Source organism: Pseudochaenichthys georgianus, chromosome 11 (genome assembly GCF_902827115.2).
Source record: "Pseudochaenichthys georgianus chromosome 11, fPseGeo1.2, whole genome shotgun sequence".
Lineage (NCBI taxonomy): Eukaryota > Metazoa > Chordata > Actinopteri > Perciformes > Channichthyidae > Pseudochaenichthys > Pseudochaenichthys georgianus.
In genome coordinates, this window is record NC_047513.1 from 21752222 (window position 1) to 21778663 (window position 26442).

Here is a 26442-nt window from a genome sequence, read left to right on the forward strand (position 1 = left end):
GTGGCTCAGTGCAGCCCACATTTGATTGGCATATCTGGTGAGCATTTGGAGAGGATGATAATAAGGAATTCTCAGACTCCAGGGGATAATGTGGGATTCTTTGTCTCAGGGATCAAACCAAAGCTGTGCTGCGAGGACAGCATCACTCGTCATCTCTCTCTGGAGGGTCCTGCAGCAATTTGCATTACTGATTGATGCATTTTTAAACCAAAAAGTGCAAAAATAACAATAATAAAAGAGGTTACAGATTATGTTTACATCAACAGTATTGTATCAACATAGGTCTGATTTGATGACATTGCTATGCATTACACAACTCATATAGTGAAGAAACAGACATATCAAAATTAAAGCAATCATAACGATTATAATAAGCAAAATGGTACACTGAACTTTGGGAAGCCTTTAGCTGCACATGAGCCAGCATGAGAACCCGAAATTGTGTGTGTGTGTGTGTGTGTGTGTGTGTGTGTGTGTGTGTGTGTGTGTGTGTGTGTGTGTGTGTGTGTGTGTGTGTGTGTGTGTGTGTGTGTGTGTGTGTGTGTGTGTGTGTGTGCCCACAGTGCTGTGCTGCAGTCCGCTCCCTGCCGGTGTTCAGTTAACTACATGGACATTAGCGGCGCAGCGACACCACCACCGAGCCAGAGTGGATCAAACAGCGTGTGTGCGGAGAGCCACTCGGTAAACGACTTTGTAACCAATTCAGACATCTTGTACTGCCATAGCAAGTCCGTTGCACCGGTTTACATCTGCGAAACAGCCAGGGAAAGGCTCTTGGTAAACTCAGTAGTGCCGTGCATTGTGTGGCAGCTCGGCGGGAATGGCTTCATCTCCGTGCGGCAACACTAACTTTGATTCCGGGCTGGAAATCAAAACTCGCTCGGTGGAGCAGACGCTTATTCCTTTAGTATCGCAGGTGAGTGCCATATTAACCCAAAACAACACGTTATAATGTTATTTCTGAGTACTTTAAACACGCTTTCACAACACCAGCCGTCTTCGCAGACATGAGGCTAACTTTGACTCTGTGTTTACCTGTTTGTGTTCGCATGTTTACCTCTCGTGATGTGTTCAAAGACTGTCCCATGTGTGGTTTAGTTTACGATTATTTGTACTACTGTCACTGCTGTTATCAGTAATGGGGATGTATTACAGCTTACTGCTACTGCTAAATCGACTTATTACAAGTCGCACGCTGCAAAGTGCCTAGAACTGTAAACTTTTAACATGAAAGACAGCCACTGTGATAAAAGTAGACTAAAGACTGGTTTTGTTCTCAGAATCTATAACATTACACTGACACTGTATGGGGAATGGGGAAGTAAAAATGGGTGCAATTAAACCAATGATCAACCATCCGAAAACACAATTAAACCACTGTGATGTTAATCCCTATTTTGCTAGACTCATAATAAAAAATAATTAAAGGGCATACAAGTTTCCCAATAAGTTGTGTGCTGCCCTTTGCCAGTCCTGAACTGCTATCTGACTCCCACTTCTCTAATTAGGCTACTTTGAGGTACGTGTTTTGTTTTTCAATAAACAGAAGCAGAAGAAAGACCCACTTAGCCACTGCACTCTTTCAGGAACTCTTATCCTGCACACTTGAAACAGTCCCTAGCTTTAAAGCATAGAGTTGAGGTCAATGAGTTAATTAATCATTTTATTGTTTAGTGCAACAAAGTAGGGGGAGAACTCCTAGGCCTGATTTGTTAATCAGTGATTTAATTTGAGGCTGTTTAATTTCCATTTCGAGAACAAGTTGATTTATTTGGCAAAGCCATAAACATGGCATGTTGTTTCCTTGGAGGTGGGCTGCATCCCCTTGAATAAGCAGTAACCACAAGTCTTTTAAATGCTAATTTCCCCTTGTTTCGAATGAGGCTAAATGGTGAGAGACCTGTAAATGTACTGGTGTTTGCACGGAGAGACAGTGGAAGAGAGCAGAGCCTCACGGGGGAGTCTGGACAATACGGTGATGGAAGGTCTCTGACACTGTCCCTCCCTCTGTGAGCGCTGAAAGCCTGCTTCCTCTCTCATGGCACCAAAGGACAAAAGGTCATCCTGTACTGAATGGATATGGGTTAGTTATCAGAACATATGATAGGGGATGTGCTTCTGTGCAGCATTAAGTACACCGAAAATAACATTTCATTTGCGTATACAGTCTGAGAAATCAAGGGTAAATTCACCAATTACTGTAAGAATATTTACAGTAAGCATTCCTGCAATATTGTGGAAAAGCATCCAATAGATCTGCTGCACTCTGCGTTATTTTAAGATATTTATGCTGCAGTAAACGTATGGTGCACTCCTGCTGATAAAGACTGGCTGAGCTCCACCGTAGTATAGAAGACTTTTCTGAATACTTTAACAGCATTCAGTGTATAACCGTTCACTGTTGAATAGTGAGCCTCAAGGACAATCTTTTTCTGACTTATTTTTTTCTTAATGTGAGGCATGTCCCCATAGCAACAGAGCTCTTCAATGCTGAAAGAAACAACATTTCCAAGGGGCTGTTATCTCTGTAATGTTTCTTTGTTGTGGCTGTGATGTCATCTGGAGGACGGTCACTCAGTCTGAGCTGACCGGTACATTAGTCTCACCTGCTGTGAGTGCTTTTCATGCAGTGTGGTCATTGCACTCAAATCACTCACACATTTACTGCAAATATGCACAAGGCATCTATCTGTAAAATCGATTAGAAAAACCATGTGGAAAATATAAATATATGCTGGTATTCAAATTGTTTACCAGATATAATTGGTAGTTATCCGTAATAAAAATAAGTGCCTTGTATGATTGTTGGGTTAATGTCCAGAAGTAAGCGTTGTGTCTTCCTGGTTGAATGCACTTATTGTAAGTCGCTTTGGATAAAAGCGTCAGCTAAATGCAATGTAATGTATCCTACTGTTTAATAGGATATAGAAAATGAAGGCATCTTAAGCCAGATCAATCCGTTGCTTTTATGTGCTTTTATGCTTTTATAATGTATTTGCCAAAATAAATCTGTCTAACTTGTGTTTATTAGAAAGGCTGACATTTAATGCAGCAGTGTTACTCTGAATGCAGCCTTAATGTGAGAAAGATAACTCGGTTAAGGAGTTTATGTGACTGAGTATTGCTTTACACTGGCTATAATTGAATCATTATAGCCAGTGTAAACACACTAAATGTGCAGGCTGTTTTGTTCGGCTTTTTCTTTGATGAAGCTCATGTGTGAGTGTGTGTTGTTGTGTGTGTATGCACGCTTATCTGCTGTAGGGGTCATTAGATAACTACCAAGGAGGAAATGAAAAAGCTGTGTCAGTGAGCAAAGCTGGTGTGTGATAAGGTATCATGTACAATATCCTCTTTTTTAATTTCTCTTCTCTTCTCTCTTTCTGTCCTCTCCTTCTGTCCTCTCCTTCTGTCCCCTCCTCATGACATTGGTATCCTCAGGCCTCTGTTATCAGCTTCACTCCCACCAGGGTGTAATTATAGTCCTGGGAGTCTCCCGGCCTTGCACCATATTCAAACACGCTCGCAGATACACAAGCATTCTGTCCCGCTCACCTCTTCTCTTGTCATGCTTGTATGTTCACCTATTTACTTCTGGTGTATGCGTTTATCTTTTTGACAGTTGGTCTGAATTTCAAGCACATTTCTTACGTCAAAAAAATTAGCTTGAACATTTTAAAGCCTCAATTAAAATCAAGCCCCATTAAATGCGTTGCCCCGGGAATTCTTTTCCGAAAAAGTCAAAGTTCAGGCTGTTAGTTAATCAAAGAGACGTCTTCATTTGAAGGGCAAAGCACCTTTTTGGCCGCTTCGGGCACCTATATAGTAGCGGTATGAATATATGTGTAACGTGTTTGACACACAGATACAAACTACACATCCTTGAACAGGTCATGGCACAGACAGGCATGCTATTTTGTGAAAAACATGCAGACTTCCCGTTGCAGTCGTTTGTGGACATGGGTGCACAGTTGGTTTTGCACATTTATTACAGAACCACTGATCCAAATAACTTGTTATTTCTTTTAATATCTAACTAATTTTACCATCTGCTTCACACTTTTCAAAACAGAAGGGGGTTCTCACTTGATTTTACTGAAACACTCTTCTCAGCTACAAATTCAACAATGCGCTTTATTGCAACTTTCTCCTACGCCATCTCTATTGACTTGCATTATAAGGGTCATGGTAATTCATTTCTCTTGTGGTGGTTAAAAAATCTAATGTGCATCACGCAGAGAGGAGAGAAACTAAGTGAATATGTCTGCTGTTGTTTATGTGTCCTACTAACCTGTGATGTACTCTGAAGTCAGCTGGAAGGCAATAAGCGAAAATCTGGCTGCCTTTTCCCTGAGATCTGATTCCTGTTTTGATGTGGTGATTAGTGGAATAACAGTTCTGTTCCTGGGGTTTTATAATTGAGGTTTGTTCCTAGTAAAAACACACCAGCCCTGTCTGCGGGCATGGTGGTCCTCAGGCTGACGAGGTGTAAGGGTGTTGTTTTGAGGTAAAGATGTGTGGGAACGAATAAGGCCTATGGTGTAATATCTGAGACTTTGATCAGGCTGGTGAGCATTAAACACTTGTGACACACTAGCCTTGTGATACAAAGCTATGCCAGCTCTGTAATGTTTTTGCAGAGCTAAGCCAGGAGTTTCTTAAAAGATTTTCAACTATAATTGGGCCTGAAAAATCCGTTTTCTGTCCAAGATTGTTAGCGTCAACCTTTCGTATAATGCTTGCAGGGGTTCTGTGGTGTTTGAATTGTTGCTGTCTAATGTGCTAAAAGCACGTACGGTACAAAAAGCTTTTCCATGTTTAATCTGCTCACAAACTGGATTGAAATGGCATATTTATTACCCAAACAAAGCTCAGTGGAAAGTTTGAGGATGTGATTTGCTAAGAGCATTAGCATTTTGCAATATAAATTCTGCATTAAACAAAACGCTGTCAAAAAGCTTTACATAAACTCACTACACAGAGCTCTGTAAACATGACCATCAATCAAATGTCCATCCCGTCTTTCTGGTATTATTGGAAATGCAGTTGTATTGAGGCACTAGGCACTATTTTCCTCTTAATGTTCCCGGTCCTGTGGACGGGTGACATGACAAACATCCGTCTAGAAAAGTTGTTTTTTTATATCCGGACAGAGAGACATTACTGTTGCCACAAGCCCTAACAGATCTGCTTCCTCCAGCCGTATGATGATAATGAAGACAAATGGGTCCCTGGCATGAAGGTGAAACCACATGAGACTTACAGTGCGCCAAAAGCATGCATGCGTGTGCATACACATTCACAGACCAACATATTCCAGCCTCATGGGAAGTGTGTGTGTTTGTGTTAGGTACGGTGGGGGGATTCCAGTGTGGTTTGTGTGTCTTTGTATCTGCATACTTTGGTTTGTGTGATTGTTTGCTCATGGACGACAGAAACAAAAATGAATGTGTGGTGCCGGTGTTTGAGGTTTTCATGCTTTCTTTGTGTGCTGTGTTTTGCCACCATGACTTGTCACCTTCAACCTTTGAGGCCTCAACCAAAACAACAATGTGTCCCAATGATTACAAATGTTCAACCTCGGTCATGCTGTCACAACGGGGCCACCATTTTTCATGTGTTGCAACTATCTGTGAAACATTTGAAAGAATGGCAAAAATATATATTCACAATAACCCATTTGCCTCTGCAGGAGTCATCTTTTTTTTGCGTGTGATTATGAGTTTTGTTTTTCTCCTTGGATTAATCATCAAATACGCTTTCTAAATCACAGTGAGCCTGACATAATTGATGTCTAAATGAGGATCTGAGGCAAGTTCTTTCTCTGTGGTACGTAGTATACAAAAGCAGTCAACAACCCCGTGTCATCATCAAGTTGAAATGAGATGTAATTTCACTCAACTCTCTTTCTTTTCTAGTTAAGTGCTTGCATTAGTCAGACAACTTTGTCAGTTTTGAGAATTTAAATTCCTTCTTATGACTAAACTCATTCACCTAACCCTACCACACTCACTCTCAGATGTATTTTCATCTGACTGACACACACACACACACACGCACGCACGCACGCACGCACGCACGCACGCACGCACGCACACACGCACGCACACACATAAGCTGTTTGCACATGACCAGTCTTTCTCCCTTGTCCTCCCCCTTTTGCTCTTCCCACTATTGCTATCAGGGGAGTCATTACAGATTGCTGTTCTCTTTAAGTGGCGATAAAAGGGTCTGTCTCACTTGTCGATCTGTTGACCTCTCCCTGGCTAATATACTTCCACATGAGATTGTTGTGTATTTGTGTGTGTGGGTGCGCACTCTTGTGTGTGTAAGTAATTGTACGTGTGCGCCCGAAACCTCCAAATAACCCAGCCTGAAGGGATCGCTCACCTGGAGAGAACATCAGAGTTAATTTAATGGTGAAAAAAGCTATCTCACCCTCTGCCATTTAAGTTATCTGAAGGCGGTTGCTAATAGCGATACCGCTTTTAATTGTCTCAATGAAAGCTTCTGCCTCGGAACAAGAAGTATTGCTAAAGCTGAGAGGTTGATAAAGTATTGATTAGACATCCTTCCCATTATCAGAGAGCTTAAAGGGGCACAGTGTGTTCACATAGCTCAGTCTTGTGTTTCGTGTCAACTGAAAATGAGAGCAATTTCAGGGACCTGCTCTCTAAAAAATAAAAAAGCTCCTCTGGTGGTTATATCCCTCTTTGTGTTTATTGGCAATTAAATAGTCATCTGATAGTAATAGCTTATAATAAAAAATAAAAAACAGGGGATAAATCTCTTGGTTTGTAATTCTGTGATTGCTATAGATTCTATTTTATTCATCTAACTTTTCTGTCTTAAGCATGTTCATATCAAGGTTTCTCAAAGGATATTAGAGGCCTTCTAGTCTAGTACGAAGTGGCTGTTTGGCCCATTACCAGCCCGTATTTCCAGTGTCTTATAGTTTATGATGATGAGGTAGTGATGAGATGGCTAATTTTGAAGCGTTAGCACACAGGAAGGGATCTCTATCAGTGGGAATGTAGTGCCTAATGTAGCATGGTGTTTTTGTGTTGTCCAGCTTTTATCTGGCAGCACTCTGTAGATTGAAACAGATGCATAAACACAAGCCCAGAAACTTAGACCAGGACATCATTATTGACATAAATTACTCTGTTGTTGCACAGAGCCCATCTGTGAACTTCAGGGAAACAGCACAACACTTTCTCTTCCAGTCTGCCTGTAGCAGTACATAGGTAATAACAATCATAAAGTAAGTACCTGACATGATAAGAAAGCAAAATACAGTTTGCTCTGAAGTAAATGAGTATTATTATTTAAATTGGCTTCCTGCTCACGGAACTAAAAGCAGGTACCTAGATGTAAGATGGACAGAAATAAAATGTGTTACTGGACAGAGTAGACCGATGAGTGTGAAAGGAAAGCCCTCTTACTGTAATCTTGTTGGCATGTACACTTCCACTTGTCTTGTCATGTTTTGCCAGAGATACCACACAACGTATCTATATTGTCTGCTGCCTGGACAAACCACAGGCTAAACAGATCAGTATTTGGCAGGCAACGGTTTGTGTTGCATTGCTTTTTTGTTGGCGGTTTCTTGGCTCAGTGGAGAGATAATTCCAGTCTTGAGCACATGACATTGTCTTGATTCATGCTGTGGGGTCTGGGCCTTGCTGGGAGAAGCTCTACCAGTAGTAGGGTTGAACAAAATATTGATAAAATACTTTACACCTTGTCTTCACTGAAAATAATACACTTCTCTCGTTGCCCGGTGTTTTACAAGTACTTAACTGTTGACCCCACACACATAGACGAATAGACACTAACACATTGATGCTGCAACATGATAAAGTTAATCTGAATCTATTTTTGTATTATTGTTCACTGTCTTACTTTGATTTGGGTGATTTAGCTACAACTAGAGCCCTTTTTTGCCTATATTTGGTAACATTTTGCAAATTTGGCACCAACAAAAGTATGAAGAATAATCTATGAGCTGTCATGTTTGCAAAGTAATCCATAGATGTTTAAACAACTAACCTCTTTTTGTTCTGGAGTGTTTTTTAAAGGATTTTTTAAAGCAGATTATGGACTTTAAATCATGATGAATGTCACAGATAATACAAATCCTCAGAATCAGTAAGTCAGGCTAAATCCAAAATATACGGGTATCATGAGTTATGACTCATTGTTGATTGAAATCGGGGCAATTGGACTTCAAGGGTTTGATATTATTAAGTACCTTGTTTCACTTTCTCATGATTCATGTTTCCCTGTTTGCGCTCCCTGAGGAGAAGTGCCTCACAGAAAACCTCTGCACTATGCAACAGCTTTCAACTCTTATGTATTTTAAGGTCATCCAAAGAGAAATATCTGACAAACTTCCCAAAGCTCTCGTAGTCATCATGTTTGTTCCTCTCTCCCTCTCAGCATTGCCGACTGACAGAGGAATCCTCCAGTCTGGCTTGTATGTGTTAATTGCTTTCTTCTAGCGTCTTTGAACTTCTCCCCTCTCGATAATGAGTTATTTTAAGGAGGTGAGGTTTGACATGACAGAACAAAAGGAGTGTGAAGGACAAGGAGAACGCAGAATACAAAACATTTTTTAGAATTCAGATTAGAAAAGTATTTAAAGTTTGCTATGTTACTGCAACCTTATTATTGTTACTACTCTATACTGTCAATGTGAGAATGTATTTTTTGAATACTTTATCACAAATGTATATCAATGTTATTTGATCATCTGAGCTGTAAACTGCAGAGTAAAACGTTGAGTAGTAATACTGATCACACACGTTTATGAGGGTGTGTGTGAGGAAGTATCAGTATGTAAGATGCTATAGCACCTTGTTGGTATGCCTTTCGCCCTTCCTCTGTGGCTCTGCCCAATTTCCTGATTATGTTTTCTTGTCACACACTTTACTCTCTTGCTTTCTCTGTCTTCAGCCTTGTGCTTCGTTTCTCCCCATTTCTCTTTATGGGGTTTTAAATAAATACTAGCTTGGGCTGAGAGTGGCAGACAGTCTTAACACACACACACACACACACACACACACCACACACACACACACAACACACACACACACACACACACACACACACACACACACACACACACACACACACACACACACACACACACACACCACACACACCACACACACACAACACCCATAGCTATTGTCTCTTCTGCTGACACAGAGTGCGAGCCAGCCACTATAGTTGATGATAAAGCAGACAGCAAAGCCCTCACTAACGATGCCACAGTGCTATCTGCTCTCTCAGTCATCTGGTGTGTTTGTAATATGAAGTGTTATTCACCACTTGTCATCCAGTGGCTCCACTTGTAAAGTTAGAAATAGCCACTGGAGCCACTTGAGGATACAAATAATTTGGCAATAGTTTGGTCAGACTCGGATCAAGGCTGCAATAAAGTATGCCTATGTTGAGTCCTATTATGGATACCATTCACTGCCTCACAAAATAAGAAGAGGAAGGTTAAGGCTCAAAACATTTCTCCTCATTATTGAGAAGTTTTACAGAACTTCTAATGCAGACCATTTACACACATTGGTGATCGTTAACTGGTTTAGTACTTATTAACCTCATATGAGCATGCAACGCTATTGCTAGATCATCTCATGCCCACACAAATGATTCCACCTATAGAAATAACATCCATGAGTCATCGTAACCTCCAATCAGTCAGTTTTCAAAATGAAATTTCATCCTGTTTCTTTCTCAGGCTCAAGTATTCTTTAGCAACAATTAACATGTTTGCCCATGCATCAACAGACTCACAGTTCTTCAGTATTGCTGATGTTTTTGTTTGTGTCCCTTTTGGTACTCTGCTATTTTGAGATACACATTGTGAAAGTAGTTTGGGGAAATTCTGAGAGATGTGGAGGTGGAAAGGTGTTGGTCTCCCTTGAAAAAGAGATCAATGATCTCAATGGGATTTTATCTGTATAAATAAAGGTTTGAAATGAAATGAAATTGACGGTTGGTGATGGGTAAATGAGGAGATAGGGATTATATCCTTCTGCTGAAATACAATATGAAAAAGTAATACAATTTGTAACAAAAAAAGCACATCTATGTCATCAATCTACAACTCAGAATCTCTAATTGAAATGCTGGTTTTATTGATGGCTTCACTCTAAGCTTCTGTAAACAGATTTTCTGCACTTGTTATTTATTCAAAATATGTCTGCAGAGGATAAAACTCTTCAGAGCAGGAAAACATCCAGCCAGATCTGTGTGTTCCAAGTTGTTTAAGATATCAAAACATCAACAACCCTTTTATTATTGATGTTTGTTTGCGATTTTGCAGATTTTATCCAAAACCACACTGTAAAAAAAGTCCGTGAAATTAACAGGGAAAAGCTGTAAAATCACGACATCAAAAAACTGTAAATAGAGAAACAATCAAGCAGTGTTAATTTACAGTAATATTTCGTAAAGTACTGAACCAAACAAAACTGTTAAATTCACATTAGGAATTATGTTAAAATAATGATATGTCATTGTATAATGTACAGATTACTGTGGTAATCATTAACCCCATCCATCCATCTTGTTCTCCCGCTTATCCGTGGTCGGGTCGCGGAGGTAGCAGTTCCAGCAGAGAGCCCCAAACTTTTTTTCAAACAAACTCTTTGGAAGCAATTTACTTATTAAACCTTAAGGGTCCCCTTCTTACGTTTCGACCCTGAGTAACCTACTAGTTAGATCATGAGATTGAATGCGCAAATGCACATAATGAAGTTGGTAACTTTTAAAGATTGGCACTGCATTCCATTCAGTGCAGTTGTCCCAAGTGGCTCAGTGCAGCCCACATTTGATTGGCATATCTGGTGAGCATTTGGAGAGGATGATAATAAGGAATTCTCAGACTCCAGGGGATAATGTGGGATTCTTTGTCTCAGGGATCAAACCAAAGCTGTGCTGCGAGGACAGCATCACTCGTCATCTCTCTCTGGAGGGTCCTGCAGCAATTTGCATTACTGATTGATGCATTTTTAAACCAAAAAGTGCAAAAATAACAATAATAAAAGAGGTTACAGATTATGTTTACATCAACAGTATTGTATCAACATAGGTCTGATTTGATGACATTGCTATGCATTACACAACTCATATAGTGAAGAAACAGACATATCAAAATTAAAGCAATCATAACGATTATAATAAGCAAAATGGTACACTGAACTTTGGGAAGCCTTTAGCTGCACATGAGCCAGCATGAGAACCCGAAATTGTGTGTGTGTGTGTGTGTGTGTGGTGTGTGTGTGTGTGTGGTGTGTGTGTGTGTGTGTGTGTGTGTGGTGTGTGTGTGTGTGTGTGTGTGTGTGTGTGTGTGTGTGTGTGTGCCCACAGTGCTGTGCTGCAGTCCGCTCCCTGCCGGTGTTCAGTTAACTACATGGACATTAGCGGCGCAGCGACACCACCACCGAGCCAGAGTGGATCAAACAGCGTGTGTGCGGAGAGCCACTCGGTAAACGACTTTGTAACCAATTCAGACATCTTGTACTGCCATAGCAAGTCCGTTGCACCGGTTTACATCTGCGAAACAGCCAGGGAAAGGCTCTTGGTAAACTCAGTAGTGCCGTGCATTGTGTGGCAGCTCGGCGGGAATGGCTTCATCTCCGTGCGGCAACACTAACTTTGATTCCGGGCTGGAAATCAAAACTCGCTCGGTGGAGCAGACGCTTATTCCTTTAGTATCGCAGGTGAGTGCCATATTAACCCAAAACAACACGTTATAATGTTATTCTGAGTACTTTAAACACGCTTTCACAACACCAGCCGTCTTCGCAGACATGAGGCTAACTTTGACTCTGTGTTTACCTGTTTGTGTTCGCATGTTTACCTCTCGTGATGTGTTCAAAGACTGTCCCATGTGTGGTTTAGTTTACGATTATTTGTACTACTGTCACTGCTGTTATCAGTAATGGGGATGTATTACAGCTTACTGCTACTGCTAAATCGACTTATTACAAGTCGCACGCTGCAAAGTGCCTAGAACTGTAAACTTTTAACATGAAAGACAGCCACTGTGATAAAAGTAGACTAAAGACTGGTTTTGTTCTCAGAATCTATAACATTACACTGACACTGTATGGGGAATTGGGAAGTAAAAATGGGTGCAATTAAACCAATGATCAACCCATCCGAAAACACAATTAAACCACTGTGATGTTAATCCCTATTTTGCTAGACTCATAATAAAAAATAATTAAAGGGCATACAAGTTTCCCAATAAGTTGTGTGCTGCCCTTTGCCAGTCCTGAACTGCTATCTGACTCCCACTTCTCTAATTAGGCTACTTTGAGGTACGTGTTTTGTTTTTCAATAAACAGAAGCAGAAGAAAGACCCACTTAGCCACTGCACTCTTTCAGGAACTCTTATCCTGCACACTTGAAACAGTCCCTAGCTTTAAAGCATAGAGTTGAGGTCAATGAGTTAATTAATCATTTTATTGTTTAGTGCAACAAAGTAGGGGGAGAACTCCTAGGCCTGATTTGTTAATCAGTGATTTAATTTGAGGCTGTTTAATTTCCATTTCGAGAACAAGTTGATTTATTTGGCAAGCCATCAACATGGCATGTTGTTTCCTTGGAGGTGGGCTGCATCCCCTTGAATAAGCAGTAACCACAAGTCTTTTAAATGCTAATTTCCCCTTGTTTCGAATGAGGCTAAATGGTGAGAGACCTGTAAATGTACTGGTGTTTGCACGGAGAGACAGTGGAAGAGAGCAGAGCCTCACGGGGAGTCTGGACAATACGGTGATGGAAGGTCTCTGACACTGTCCCTCCCTCTGTGAGCGCTGAAAGCCTGCTTCCTCTCTCATGGCACCAAAGGACAAAAGGTCATCCTGTACTGAATGGATATGGGTTAGTTATCAGAACATATGATAGGGGATGTGCTTCTGTGCAGCATTAAGTACACCGAAAATAACATTTCATTGCGTATACAGTCTGAGAAATCAAGGGTAAATTCACCAATTACTGTAAGAATATTTACAGTAAGCATTCCTGCAATATTGTGGAAAAGCATCCAATAGATCTGCTGCCACTCTGCGTTATTTTAAGATATTTATGCTGCAGTAAACGTATGGTGCACTCCTGCTGATAAAGACTGGCTGAGCTCCCACCGTAGTATAGAAGACTTTTCTGAATACTTTAACAGCATTCAGTGTATAACCGTTCACTGTTGAATAGTGAGCCTCAAGGACAATCTTTTTCTGACTTATTTTTTTTCTTAATGTGAGGCATGTCCCCATAGCAACAGAGCTCTTCAATGCTGAAAGAAACAACATTTCCAAGGGGCTGTTATCTCTGTAATGTTTCTTTGTTGTGGCTGTGATGTCATCTGGAGGACGGTCACTCAGTCTGAGCTGACCGGTACATTAGTCTCACCTGCTGTGAGTGCTTTTCATGCAGTGTGGTCATTGCACTCAAATCACTCACACATTTACTGCAAATATGCACAAGGCATCTATCTGTAAAATCGATTAGAAAAAACCATGTGGAAAATATAAATATATGCTGGTATTCAAATTGTTTACCAGATATAATTGGTAGTTATCCGTAATAAAAATAAGTGCCTTGTATGATTGTTGGGTTAATGTCCAGAAGTAAGCGTTGTGTCCTTCCTGGTTGAATGCACTTATTGTAAGTCGCTTTGGATAAAAGCGTCAGCTAAATGCAATGTAATGTATCCTACTGTTTAATAGGATATAGAAAATGAAGGCATCTTAAGCCAGATCAATCCGTTGCTTTTATGTGCTTTTATGCTTTATAATGTATTTGCCAAAATAAATCTGTCTAACTTGTGTTTATTAGAAAGGCTGACATTTAATGCAGCAGTGTTACTCTGAATGCAGCCTTAATGTGAGAAAGATAACTCGGTTAAGGAGTTTATGTGACTGAGTATTGCTTTACACTGGCTATAATTGAATCATTATAGCCAGTGTAAACACACTAAATGTGCAGGCTGTTTTGTTCGGCTTTTTCTTTGATGAAGCTCATGTGTGAGTGTGTGTTGTTGTGTGTGTATGCACGCTTATCTGCTGTAGGGGTCATTAGATAACTACCAAGGAGGAAATGAAAAAGCTGTGTCAGTGAGCAAAGCTGGTGTGTGATAAGGTATCATGTACAATATCCTCTTTTTTAATTTCTCTTCTCTTCTCTCTTTCTGTCCTCTCCTTCTGTCCTCTCCTTCTGTCCCCTCCTCATGACATTGGTATCCTCAGGCCTCTGTTATCAGCTTCACTCCCACCAGGGTGTAATTATAGTCCTGGGAGTCTCCCGGCCTTGCACCATATTCAAACACGCTCGCAGATACACAAGCATTCTGTCCCGCTCACCTCTTCTCTTGTCATGCTTGTATGTTCACCTATTTACTTCTGGTGTATGCGTTTATCTTTTTGACAGTTGGTCTGAATTTCAAGCACATTTCTTACGTCAAAAAATTAGCTTGAACATTTTAAAGCCTCAATTAAAATCAAGCCCCATTAAATGCGTTGCCCCGGGAATTCTTTTCCGAAAAGTCAAAGTTCAGGCTGTTAGTTAATCAAAGAGACGTCTTCATTTGAAGGGCAAAGCACCTTTTTGGCCGCTTCGGGCACCTATATAGTAGCGGTATGAATATATGTGTAACGTGTTTGACACACAGATACAAACTACACATCCTTGAACAGGTCATGGCACAGACAGGCATGCTATTTTGTGAAAAACATGCAGACTTCCCGTTGCAGTCGTTTGTGGACATGGGTGCACAGTTGGTTTTGCACATTTATTACAGAACCACTGATCCAAATAACTTGTTATTTCTTTTAATATCTAACTAATTTTACCATCTGCTTCACACTTTTCAAAACAGAAGGGGGTTCTCACTTGATTTTACTGAAACACTCTTCTCAGCTACAAATTCAACAATGCGCTTTATTGCAACTTTCTCCTACGCCATCTCTATTGACTTGCATTATAAGGGTCATGGTAATTCATTTCTCTTGTGGTGGTTAAAAAATCTAATGTGCATCACGCAGAGAGGAGAGAAACTAAGTGAATATGTCTGCTGTTGTTTATGTGTCCTACTAACCTGTGATGTACTCTGAAGTCAGCTGGAAGGCAATAAGCGAAAATCTGGCTGCCTTTTCCCTGAGATCTGATTCCTGTTTTGATGTGGTGATTAGTGGAATAACAGTTCTGTTCCTGGGGTTTTATAATTGAGGTTTGTTCCTAGTAAAAACACACCAGCCCTGTCTGCGGGCATGGTGGTCCTCAGGCTGACGAGGTGTAAGGGTGTTGTTTTGAGGTAAAGATGTGTGGGAACGAATAAGGCCTATGGTGTAATATCTGAGACTTTGATCAGGCTGGTGAGCATTAAACACTTGTGACACACTAGCCTTGTGATACAAAGCTATGCCAGCTCTGTAATGTTTTTGCAGAGCTAAGCCAGGAGTTTCTTAAAAGATTTCAACTATAATTGGGCCTGAAAAATCCGTTTTCTGTCCAAGATTGTTAGCGTCAACCTTTTGTATAATGCTTGCAGGGGTTCTGTGGTGTTTGAATTGTTGCTGTCTAATGTGCTAAAAGCACGTACGGTACAAAAAGCTTTTCCATGTTTAATCTGCTCACAAACTGGATTGAAATGGCATATTTATTACCCAAACAAAGCTCAGTGGAAAGTTTGAGGATGTGATTTGCTAAGAGCATTAGCATTTTGCAATATAAATTCTGCATTAAACAAAACGCTGTCAAAAAGCTTTACATAAACTCACTACACAGAGCTCTGTAAACATGACCATCAATCAAATGTCCATCCCGTCTTTCTGGTATTATTGGAAATGCAGTTGTATTGAGGCACTAGGCACTATTTTCCTCTTAATGTTCCCGGTCCTGTGGACGGGTGACATGACAAACATCCGTCTAGAAAAGTTGTTTTTTTATATCCGGACAGAGAGACATTACTGTTGCCACAAGCCCTAACAGATCTGCTTCCTCCAGCCGTATGATGATAATGAAGACAAATGGGTCCCTGGCATGAAGGTGAAACCACATGAGACTTACAGTGCGCCAAAAGCATGCATGCGTGTGCATACACATTCACAGACCAACATATTCCAGCCTCATGGGAAGTGTGTGTGTTTGTGTTAGGTACGGTGGGGGATTCCAGTGTGGTTTGTGTGTCTTTGTATCTGCATACTTTGGTTTGTGTGATTGTTTGCTCATGGACGACAGAAACAAAAATGAATGTGTGGTGCCGGTGTTTGAGGTTTTCATGCTTTCTTTGTGTGCTGTGTTTTGCCACCATGACTTGTCACCTTCAACCTTTGAGGCCTCAACCAAAACAACAATGTGTCCCAATGATTACAAATGTTCAACCTCGGTCATGCTGTCACAACGGGGCCACCATTTTTCATGTGTTGCAACTATCTGTGAAACATTTGAAAGAATGGCAAAAATATATATTCACAATAACCCATTTGCCTCTGCAGGAGTCATCTTTTTTTTGCGTGTGATTATGAGTTTTGTTTTTCTCCTTGGATTAATCATCAAATACGCTTTCTAAATCACAGTGAGCCTGACATAATTGATGTCTAAATGAGGATCTGAGGCAAGTTCTTTCTCTGTGGTACGTAGTATACAAAAGCAGTCAACAACCCCGTGTCATCATCAAGTTGAAATGAGATGTAATTTCACTCAACTCTCTTTCTTTTCTAGTTAAGTGCTTGCATTAGTCAGACAACTTTGTCAGTTTTGAGAATTTAAATTCCTTCTTATGACTAAACTCATTCACCTAACCCTACCACACTCACTCTCAGATGTATTTTCATCTGACTGACACACACACACACACACACACACACACGCACGCACGCACGCACGCACGCACGCACGCACACACGCACGCACACACATAAGCTGTTTGCACATGACCAGTCTTTCTCCCTTGTCCTCCCCCTTTTGCTCTTCCCACTATTGCTATCAGGGGAGTCATTACAGATTGCTGTTCTCTTTAAGTGGCGATAAAAGGGTCTGTCTCACTTGTCGATCTGTTGACCTCTCCCTGGCTAATATACTTCCACATGAGATTGTTGTGTATTTGTGTGTGTGGGTGCGCACTCTTGTGTGTGTAAGTAATTGTACGTGTGCGCCCGAAACCTCCAAATAACCCAGCCTGAAGGGATCGCTCACCTGGAGAGAACATCAGAGTTAATTTAATGGTGAAAAAAGCTATCTCACCCTCTGCCATTTAAGTTATCTGAAGGCGGTTGCTAATAGCGATACCGCTTTTAATTGTCTCAATGAAAGCTTCTGCCTCGGAACAAGAAGTATTGCTAAAGCTGAGAGGTTGATAAAGTATTGATTAGACATCCTTCCCATTATCAGAGAGCTTAAAGGGGCACAGTGTGTTCACATAGCTCAGTCTTGTGTTTCGTGTCAACTGAAAATGAGAGCAATTTCAGGGACCTGCTCTCTAAAAAATAAAAAAGCTCCTCTGGTGGTTATATCCCTCTTTGTGTTTATTGGCAATTAAATAGTCATCTGATAGTAATAGCTTATAATAAAAAATAAAAAACAGGGGATAAATCTCTTGGTTTGTAATTCTGTGATTGCTATAGATTCTATTTTATTCATCTAACTTTTCTGTCTTAAGCATGTTCATATCAAGGTTTCTCAAAGGATATTAGAGGCCTTCTAGTCTAGTACGAAGTGGCTGTTTGGCCCATTACCAGCCCGTATTTCCAGTGTCTTATAGTTTATGATGATGAGGTAGTGATGAGATGGCTAATTTTGAAGCGTTAGCACACAGGAAGGGATCTCTATCAGTGGGAATGTAGTGCCTAATGTAGCATGGTGTTTTTGTGTTGTCCAGCTTTTATCTGGCAGCACTCTGTAGATTGAAACAGATGCATAAACACAAGCCCAGAAACTTAGACCAGGACATCATTATTGACATAAATTACTCTGTTGTTGCACAGAGCCCATCTGTGAACTTCAGGGAAACAGCACAACACTTTCTCTTCCAGTCTGCCTGTAGCAGTACATAGGTAATAACAATCATAAAGTAAGTACCTGACATGATAAGAAAGCAAAATACAGTTTGCTCTGAAGTAAATGAGTATTATTATTTAAATTGGCTTCCTGCTCACGGAACTAAAAGCAGGTACCTAGATGTAAAGATGGACAGAAATAAAATGTGTTACTGGACAGAGTAGACCGATGAGTGTGAAAGGAAAGCCCTCTTACTGTAATCTTGTTGGCATGTACACTTCCACTTGTCTTGTCATGTTTTGCCAGAGATACCACACAACGTATCTATATTGTCTGCTGCCTGGACAACCACAGGCTAAACAGATCAGTATTTGGCAGGCAACGGTTTGTGTTGCATTGCTTTTTTGTTGGCGGTTTCTTGGCTCAGTGGAGAGATAATTCCAGTCTTGAGCACATGACATTGTCTTGATTCATGCTGTGGGGTCTGGGCCTTGCTGGGAGAAGCTCTACCAGTAGTAGGGTTGAACAAAATATTGATAAAATACTTTACACCTTGTCTTCACTGAAAATAATACACTTCTCTCGTTGCCCGGTGTTTTACAAGTACTTAACTGTTGACCCCACACACATAGACGAATAGACACTAACACATTGATGCTGCAACATGATAAAGTTAATCTGAATCTATTTTTGTATTATTGTTCACTGTCTTACTTTGATTTGGGTGATTTAGCTACAACTAGAGCCCTTTTTTGCCTATATTTGGTAACATTTTGCAAATTTGGCACCAACAAAAGTATGAAGAATAATCTATGAGCTGTCATGTTTGCAAAGTAATCCATAGATGTTTAAACAACTAACCTCTTTTTGTTCTGGAGTGTTTTTTAAAGGATTTTTTAAAGCAGATTATGGACTTTAAATCATGATGAATGTCACAGATAATACAAATCCTCAGAATCAGTAAGTCAGGCTAAATCCAAAATATACGGGTATCATGAGTTATGACTCATTGTTGATTGAAATCGGGGCAATTGGACTTCAAGGGTTTGATATTATTAAGTACCTTGTTTCACTTTCTCCATGATTCATGTTTCCCTGTTTGCGCTCCCTGAGGAGAAGTGCCTCACAGAAAACCTCTGCACTATGCAACAGCTTTCAAACTCTTATGTATTTTAAGGTCATCCAAAAGAGAAATATCTGACAAACTTCCCAAAGCTCTCGTAGTCATCATGTTTGTTCCTCTCTCCCTCTCAGCATTGCCGACTGACAGAGGAATCCTCCAGTCTGGCTTGTATGTGTTAATTGCTTTCTTCTAGCGTCTTTGAACTTCTCCCCTCTCGATAATGAGTTATTTTAAGGAGGTGAGGTTTGACATGACAGAACAAAAGGAGTGTGAAGGACAAGGAGAACGCAGAATACAAAACATTTTTTAGAATTCAGATTAGAAAAGTATTTAAAGTTTGCTATGTTACTGCAACCTTATTATTGTTACTACTCTATACTGTCAATGTGAGAATGTATTTTTTGAATACTTTATCACAAATGTATATCAATGTTATTTGATCATCTGAGCTGTAAACTGCAGAGTAAAACGTTGAGTAGTAATACTGATCACACACGTTTATGATGGGTGTTGTGTGAGGAAGTATCAGTATGTAAGATGCTATAGCACCTTGTTGGTATGCCTTTCGCCCTTCCTCTGTGGCTCTGCCCAATTTCCTGATTATGTTTTCTTGTCACACACTTTACTCTCTTGCTTTCTCTGTCTTCAGCCTTGTGCTTCGTTTCTCCCCATTTCTCTTTAAACCCAAATGTTCTCCCGTTTAATCTCAGTCTCTCGAGAGACCACTGTCCCTGTTTCACCTCATTAATTATGCAGCCTACGGAAAACCTAGCCAGAGCCTAGCCAAGTCGTGCACAGAGCTGAAAAGTGCACTGTTTCTCGTAGGAGCTCTCATACTCATACATCTTTACTGATTCTTCTGTGCTGTAAACTGAGTCATAATCCTCAGCACTGCACCTATTCTGAGGAACAGCAGTGAGAACAGCCTGTGACTAGCACAGCTACATTCTGCTGTCCCTTTCTTTGACAGAGAATTCCTGGGAGAGAACAAGCTGATGGTATTCTTACCATCTATTGTCTGACCGACACATATCTTCAGGGGAAATGTTTTTGGAAGCCAATGCAGTGTTGCAAACACAATTGTAAGTCGATATGATCTAAAATGTTATGAAAAGACCAGGAATAGGACAATAACCCTTAATACCCATAAGATTACACGGTGTTGGTAAGCTGTTTCCGAACAAACAGGTTTTGTTCTAAAAAACTTTGCAGGATGTAGCTGGATTTAAAGTAGCTAGATTTTCTCAGGCCATTTTAAAGTAGTCTATTCAAATGGCAGCTTCAGTTGAGGTATTAACAGACCAGTAACCAGAAAGGACAGATGCTGCTTTGTCACTCCTCTGTAGATTGTCTCATTATGTAAACCAGTACCAAGGTCACTCAAATTGGACCAAAAAAGTATATCCATATCAACAATTTAGCCTTATCTATTTGTCCCAGACTACCTACCATCACTAGGATTGGACGCTCAACTTGTCATTGTTTCTGGGTGATTGGACATAGAGGTTGCCCAGAAAGTGTGTAACACACACACACACACACACACACACACACACACACACACACACACACACACACACACACACACACACACACACACACACACACACACACACACACACACACACACACACACACACACACACACACACACACACACAGCTCCAACCCCTATACATAAGTAAAAGTCTCTCACCTTCTATAAATAATGTTCCGGTTGTTCTGGACCTTCAAGCGTGTATGTTATTTGAAGGGCCTAACTTTTTTTAGCTTTGGATATATAACAACCTGTGTTTATATCTGAGACTTGGTGATTTGGAATTATATAAGTAAATATCATGGGTGCGACTTAATTTCCGTGTTTAGATTAGATCAATGTTTCTGTATGAAAAGGCTACTGGAACTGGTGCAGGTAAATGGTTATTTTTGTTTGAAATAGATCTTGAAGTGAAGTTCAAATACTTGTAGACGTAGGAGTGTGTCATTAAGTGAAAGCATAATCCCTAAGCCCCCCATGAGTATGTGTGAGAGAGTTGGTGTGTCACAACACAGGCCATTATGCAGTCCCAAGTCAGGGGGGCTGCATTCCTTCACAGGGATCAGATTTCGAGTTCCGACAATGTATAATAGATGCGGTCTGAAACTGTGTCTATATATTGTTTATAGTAGCATCACATCTAGGGTCAAAGGTCATAGTCTCAAAGTGTGAGAGGATACTGGCTGGTATGCATGAGTTAATGCCTTTCCCCCCCAAGGGCTTGAACTTGGCCTTGCTTCATTCGCTCACCCCTTCCATCAATGAATCATCCTGCTCAGCCATTATCCTTCTGCTTTGAGGCTTTCTGATGTTTGGTTTGACACACCTCATCAATTTATTAATGCAGTCATTCACATTTTAAAGTCCCTCTCTTCTGAGATGTCAAAGCTTCAAGACCACATTATTAGAAATATCTTTTTTTTGTCCTTCTGGATGAGGATCAGTCTCGCTCTGGGGGATAGTTTGCAGTCGTGTTGACTTTCTTCCACACCTGACATCTTATCTTCCCATCTCCCTCCTTTCATCTGTGAAGAATTTTTGAGAGGCTCAAAAACTGGCGGGGAAAAACATCCTGGAGGTAGGTTGTGAGAATTATTTAAGCGCTTTCATCAGACACTTTTTATTTGATTTGCGGCACAATAGGCGACTCAGAAACGAGTCACATTTTTCATTGTCACTTTGATTCTTCATTCAAGAAAGAAAAACCTTATTATATAAAAATCAAGCCAGTGCCTTTGTGTCGGGTGTATTTGGTCAGCCACTGCAGTCGTTCTTGTTTTCTAAACTACAGAGCATGCCATCGCTGTGGTAGGCTGTCACAGACCCTGATTAAGCCACTTTCACACACTGCTCAGCGCACACTATTATTTGTCCATTACTTGTAATTACCCATCATGATGACTGATGGAATGTTTTCGAGGCTGAGTTGGCAAGCAGTTGGGATTATCCTGTTGAGGACTTTATATAATTACCCAGTCATTAAACACGGCTCAGTGTGAAGACAACCTCAGGGGGGGGGCACTAGCCAATGGCCACGCTGTTGTGTTCATACCTCCAAGCTAGGGAACCATGCTGTTGTCTTCCATGTTCGACCAAGAAGCCAACACTTGTTGTTTGAGCAATGGCTGCTGCATCGTTTACTTTTTGGAGTGTTCTACTCGATGATGAGGATCATGAGGACGGTGAGAGTATGCAGCCTCTAATTGTCTTGATTGGGGCTTCATAAAAACGATGTTGTGTGAAAGTAGATCTGGAGATCTCAGACAGGTTTCATCGATGATGGTTCCGCCTCTTTAGGTTTACACTCATGTGCTCATCAATCTTTACTGGCAGGACTGGGCATCTCCATTGAGATAATTGAGGAACAGAATCAAGAATACAATAGAGCCTCATCAGGAAGTGGAGTTTGACCTTTTTAAGTGCTTTCATATCACAATTCAACAGCACACAGAAATCATGGAGGGGGTTAATCAACATTTTGAGTCAGATGGCAAGCACAAAGTAGGAACCGTGCTCTCGGCTTACTTTTTGGCAGGGTCCAGAGGTTTTCAAAGAAAAATATTTGTTACAGCCTCTTTTCCCCTGTTTCTTTCGTCTCAAGGTGCGTCAAAACACAAGTTGAGACCGATCTTAATTCATCAACTTGTAGGATATCTTGCGATCATGTTTAGTTTTTCATTAATTACCCATTTTGGTTTGTTTATACACAACAACAAGATGCCATTTCTGCAAATGAAACCTCCCCCTGAAGTGTTTGTTTGTCTTCTTTGCCTCCTCTCTTCCTGGAATGTAACCACTTGCCTAATACAATTATATGAATAGTCTATTACAGAGCTGCAAGTCTTAATTCAATTAGTGAAACAAAATGTGAATTGATGTCTAGGCAAAGCCTTCTTTATGACTATTTGGATGTTATGAAACTTTTCCCTGAATGTTGCCAGCAGCCCAATGGAGAGATTGAAGACTTCACATACAGTATGGATGTAATATTTGATGTCTCTGTGTTTTCCCCTAAATATGATGTTTCCTTGCCAAATTAAACTGCCATGTTCCTGTAAAAAATGTATCCAAAGCAGAATTATGAAGGAGAATGAAATAACCTTGTCATCTATGGAACAATGGAGTGTAGCCTGGAGAAAATTGTAATTGCATACGGTGTACATTTCCAAATGGGAGGCATCTCATCTGCATTGCCCCTCTGCCCGGGCTAGAGATGTCTTTGATATTGCGTTCATGATGTTTTGCAAAAACCTGCTTAGATCAAAGATGTCAGTGCCGTCAAGCTCAGTATGATAGATCCACGTAAAAACCGTAAGATCCAAGTGAAAATGAAATGTGTTGTGTTGTCAGAGTCTTGAGTTGTTTCTGTCAGCTTTAGGTTTGTTGCAGCCTGACATGACTTGTTTCGTCCTATCTTCCTCTCTTTTTTGTTGTTGAGGTATTTTACATCCTTTTGAAATCAAGAAGATGCATGTTTTGATTTTTCACTGCCTTTGAAATATTTGTTACACTCTTAAAGTGAGATGTTATATTTAGCTGCAGGCAGATGCCTACCTTACCAGTTGCAACACTGTTATCATCACCCACACACTGGTAGGGAAAAGTAAAGTCCATTTCAAGCATATACGTTTGGGCTTCACTAATGAAGCACCTATAGGGAAACTTGTTCGAATCATTGATTTATTATTTATTTGACAAGTAACCCCCCCATCTCTGTTTTGTGCTTTTTGCTCAAAACAAGTGTAGAAAATATCAATTTCAATTCCAAACTCTTAGATTTTATTTTTGCTAGAATGAGAGCTACAATGAGAGAATGACAGAGTATATTATACAACATGAACTAAATCAACAATATGGTGTCACGTTTCAACTTAATAAAACAGAAATATGTCCATGTCATGCTTTTCCGGTTATTACCCGTCCCCTTGTGTGTTATGTAGATTGTTCTGCATGTAAACGGTCTGCAGAGTCAAAAACCCTCAAAGTACACCCTGTAGTAAAACACCACAGAAAATACCTGTCTATGCTGCCCAAGAACACCTCGTTGGAGATTTCTCATTTTCCATTGTTTTCTTCCTGGGTTCTGTGACGTGTGAATACCCAAATCAACAACAAATGACCGGATTGGCCCAAATGGACCAATCCGCGGAGCACCTCACGCACCAGGATCCCTTGGCTAACTAACAGGGAGTCCCCATTCACTTGCATAGCTTCTGGTAATAGACGAGTTGGGATCGTGGAGAAATGCTCTACGCAGCGCAGACCCATTCTCACAGCGCTATAAACCTTTTTCTTACTCAATATCAAGCCACACGTATTGTTTTTACTTCGGCTGTGAGTGTTTGTGTGTGCTCAGGATGAGTTTTGCTGTATCGCCGACCCGGAAACCTGTCCGCTCCTCGCAGCAGCGAGCCTCGCAACATCCCGACCAATCAGAGCACACTGGGCTCACAGGGAGGGGGGCAGGAGCTCCAACAAGCCGTTTAGGACAGAGAGTGAATACACATACTATACAGAGATGCTGTATGAGAAACCAATGTGATTTTGAAAAATTGCACGGTATAAATGTATTCTAGTATACCTCAACAATGGAAATATGATCAGTAGAAATGGCCATGACATAGGACCTTTAAATATACTCCAGAGAATAAAATAAAATGATGGATTATTTTGCTTGTTTAATCCATAAAAACATTTTCAATCACTGCATCTAGCCAAGAAATGTACATCATAACCCCATGTAAAACCTTATGTATTGAGTCTGGATAAACCAATGAAATTACATGTTTTAATAAGTGAGATTTAGAACAAGTGCTGGTATGTGAATTAAATTAGATTAGGACGGAGCCAGGCCAGCTGTTTAGTCCTATTTACAGTCTTTATGTCCACCTGTCGGTGTTCAAAGCCTCTATTGCCGAAGCCACGGCGGGGAGCTGTGGTCCCAAGGTCCTTGGTGCCTCAAGGGGTGGTAACCCTCGAACCTCCTGGTGGACACCGGTGGTCAGAGAAGCCGTCCGACTGAAAAAGGAGGCCTTCAGGGATTTGTTATCCCGGGGGACTCCCGAGGCAGTTGCAAGGTACCGACAGGCCCGAAGGGCAGCAGCCTCAGCCGTGGCCGAGGCAAAGCAGCGGATGTGGGAGACGTTCGGAGAAGACATGGAAAAGGACTTTCGGACGGCACCAAAGTTGTTCTGTAAAACTGTCCGACACCTCAGGAGGGGGAAGCAGGGAACCATCCAAGCTGTGTACAGTAAGGATGGGACGCTGTTGACCTCAACTGATGGAGTGTTAGAGCGTTGGAAGGAACACTTGAGGAACTCCTGAACCCGACAACTCCGCCCTCTATGTTAGAGGCAGAGCTGGAGTATGACGGGGGATCAACACCAATCTCCCGGGGGGGAGGTCACTGAGGTCGTCAAACAACTCCACAGTGGCAAAGCCCCGGGGGTGGATGAGATCCGTCCAGAAATGCTGAAGGCTCTGAATGTTGAGGGACTGTCATGGTTGACACGTCTCATCAACGTTGCGTGGAAGTCGGAAACAGTACCGATGGAGTGGCAGACCGGGGTGGTGGTTCCCCTTTTTAAAAAGGGGGATCAGAGGGTGTGTACCAATTACAGAGGCATCACACTACTCAGCCTCCCCGGGAAAGTTTACTCCAAGGTACTCGAAAGGAGGATCAGGCCGATTGTCGAACCTCAGATTTAGGAGGAACAATGCGGATTCCGTCCTGGTCGTGGAACGACGGATCAGCTTTTTACTCTCGCAAGGATCCTGGAGGGGGCCTGGGAGTACGCTTATCCGGTCTACATGGGTTTTGTAGACTTGGAGAAGGCGTATGACCGAGTTCCCAGGGAGTTACTGTGGGAGGTGCTGCAGGAGTATGGGGTGAGGGGGTCTCTACTCAGGGCCATCCAATCTCTGTACTCCCAAAGCGAGAGCTGTGTCCGGGTCCTCTGCAGCAAGTCGGACCCATTTCCGGTGAGGGTTGGCCTCCGCCAGGGCTGCGCTTTGTCACCAATCCTGTTTGTAATATACATGGATCGGATTTCGAGGCGTAGTCGTGAGGGAGGGGGTCTGCAGTTCGGTGGACTAAGGATTGCACAACTGCTTTTTGCAGATGATGTGGTTCTGATGGCTTCATCGGTCTGCGACCTTCAGCACTCACTGGATCGGTTCGCAACCGAGTGTGAAGCGGCTGGGATGAGGATCAGCACCTCCAAATCTGAGGCCATGGTTCTCAGCAGGAAACCGATGGACTGTC

The 26442-nt window shown here is 41.3% G+C and overlaps 1 protein-coding gene across 4 annotated transcripts in view; it reads left to right on the top strand.

Moving 5' to 3' along the window:
* The first annotated feature begins 11391 nt into the window (after positions 1-11391).
* The window catches only part of ctnnal1 (catenin (cadherin-associated protein), alpha-like 1), a 49273-nt gene continuing 34222 nt past the window's right edge, over positions 11392-26442 (top strand). For 3 of the 4 annotated variants that reach the window (XM_034094430.2, XM_034094429.2, XM_034094431.2), the window contains exon 1: positions 11392-11744. In XM_034094430.2, coding sequence (XP_033950321.1) covers positions 11649-11744 — 96 coding nt within the window. In that variant the 5' untranslated portion in view covers positions 11392-11648. The remainder of the gene's footprint in view (positions 11745-26442) is intronic. The other variant, XM_071204859.1, reaches the window with a different exon arrangement.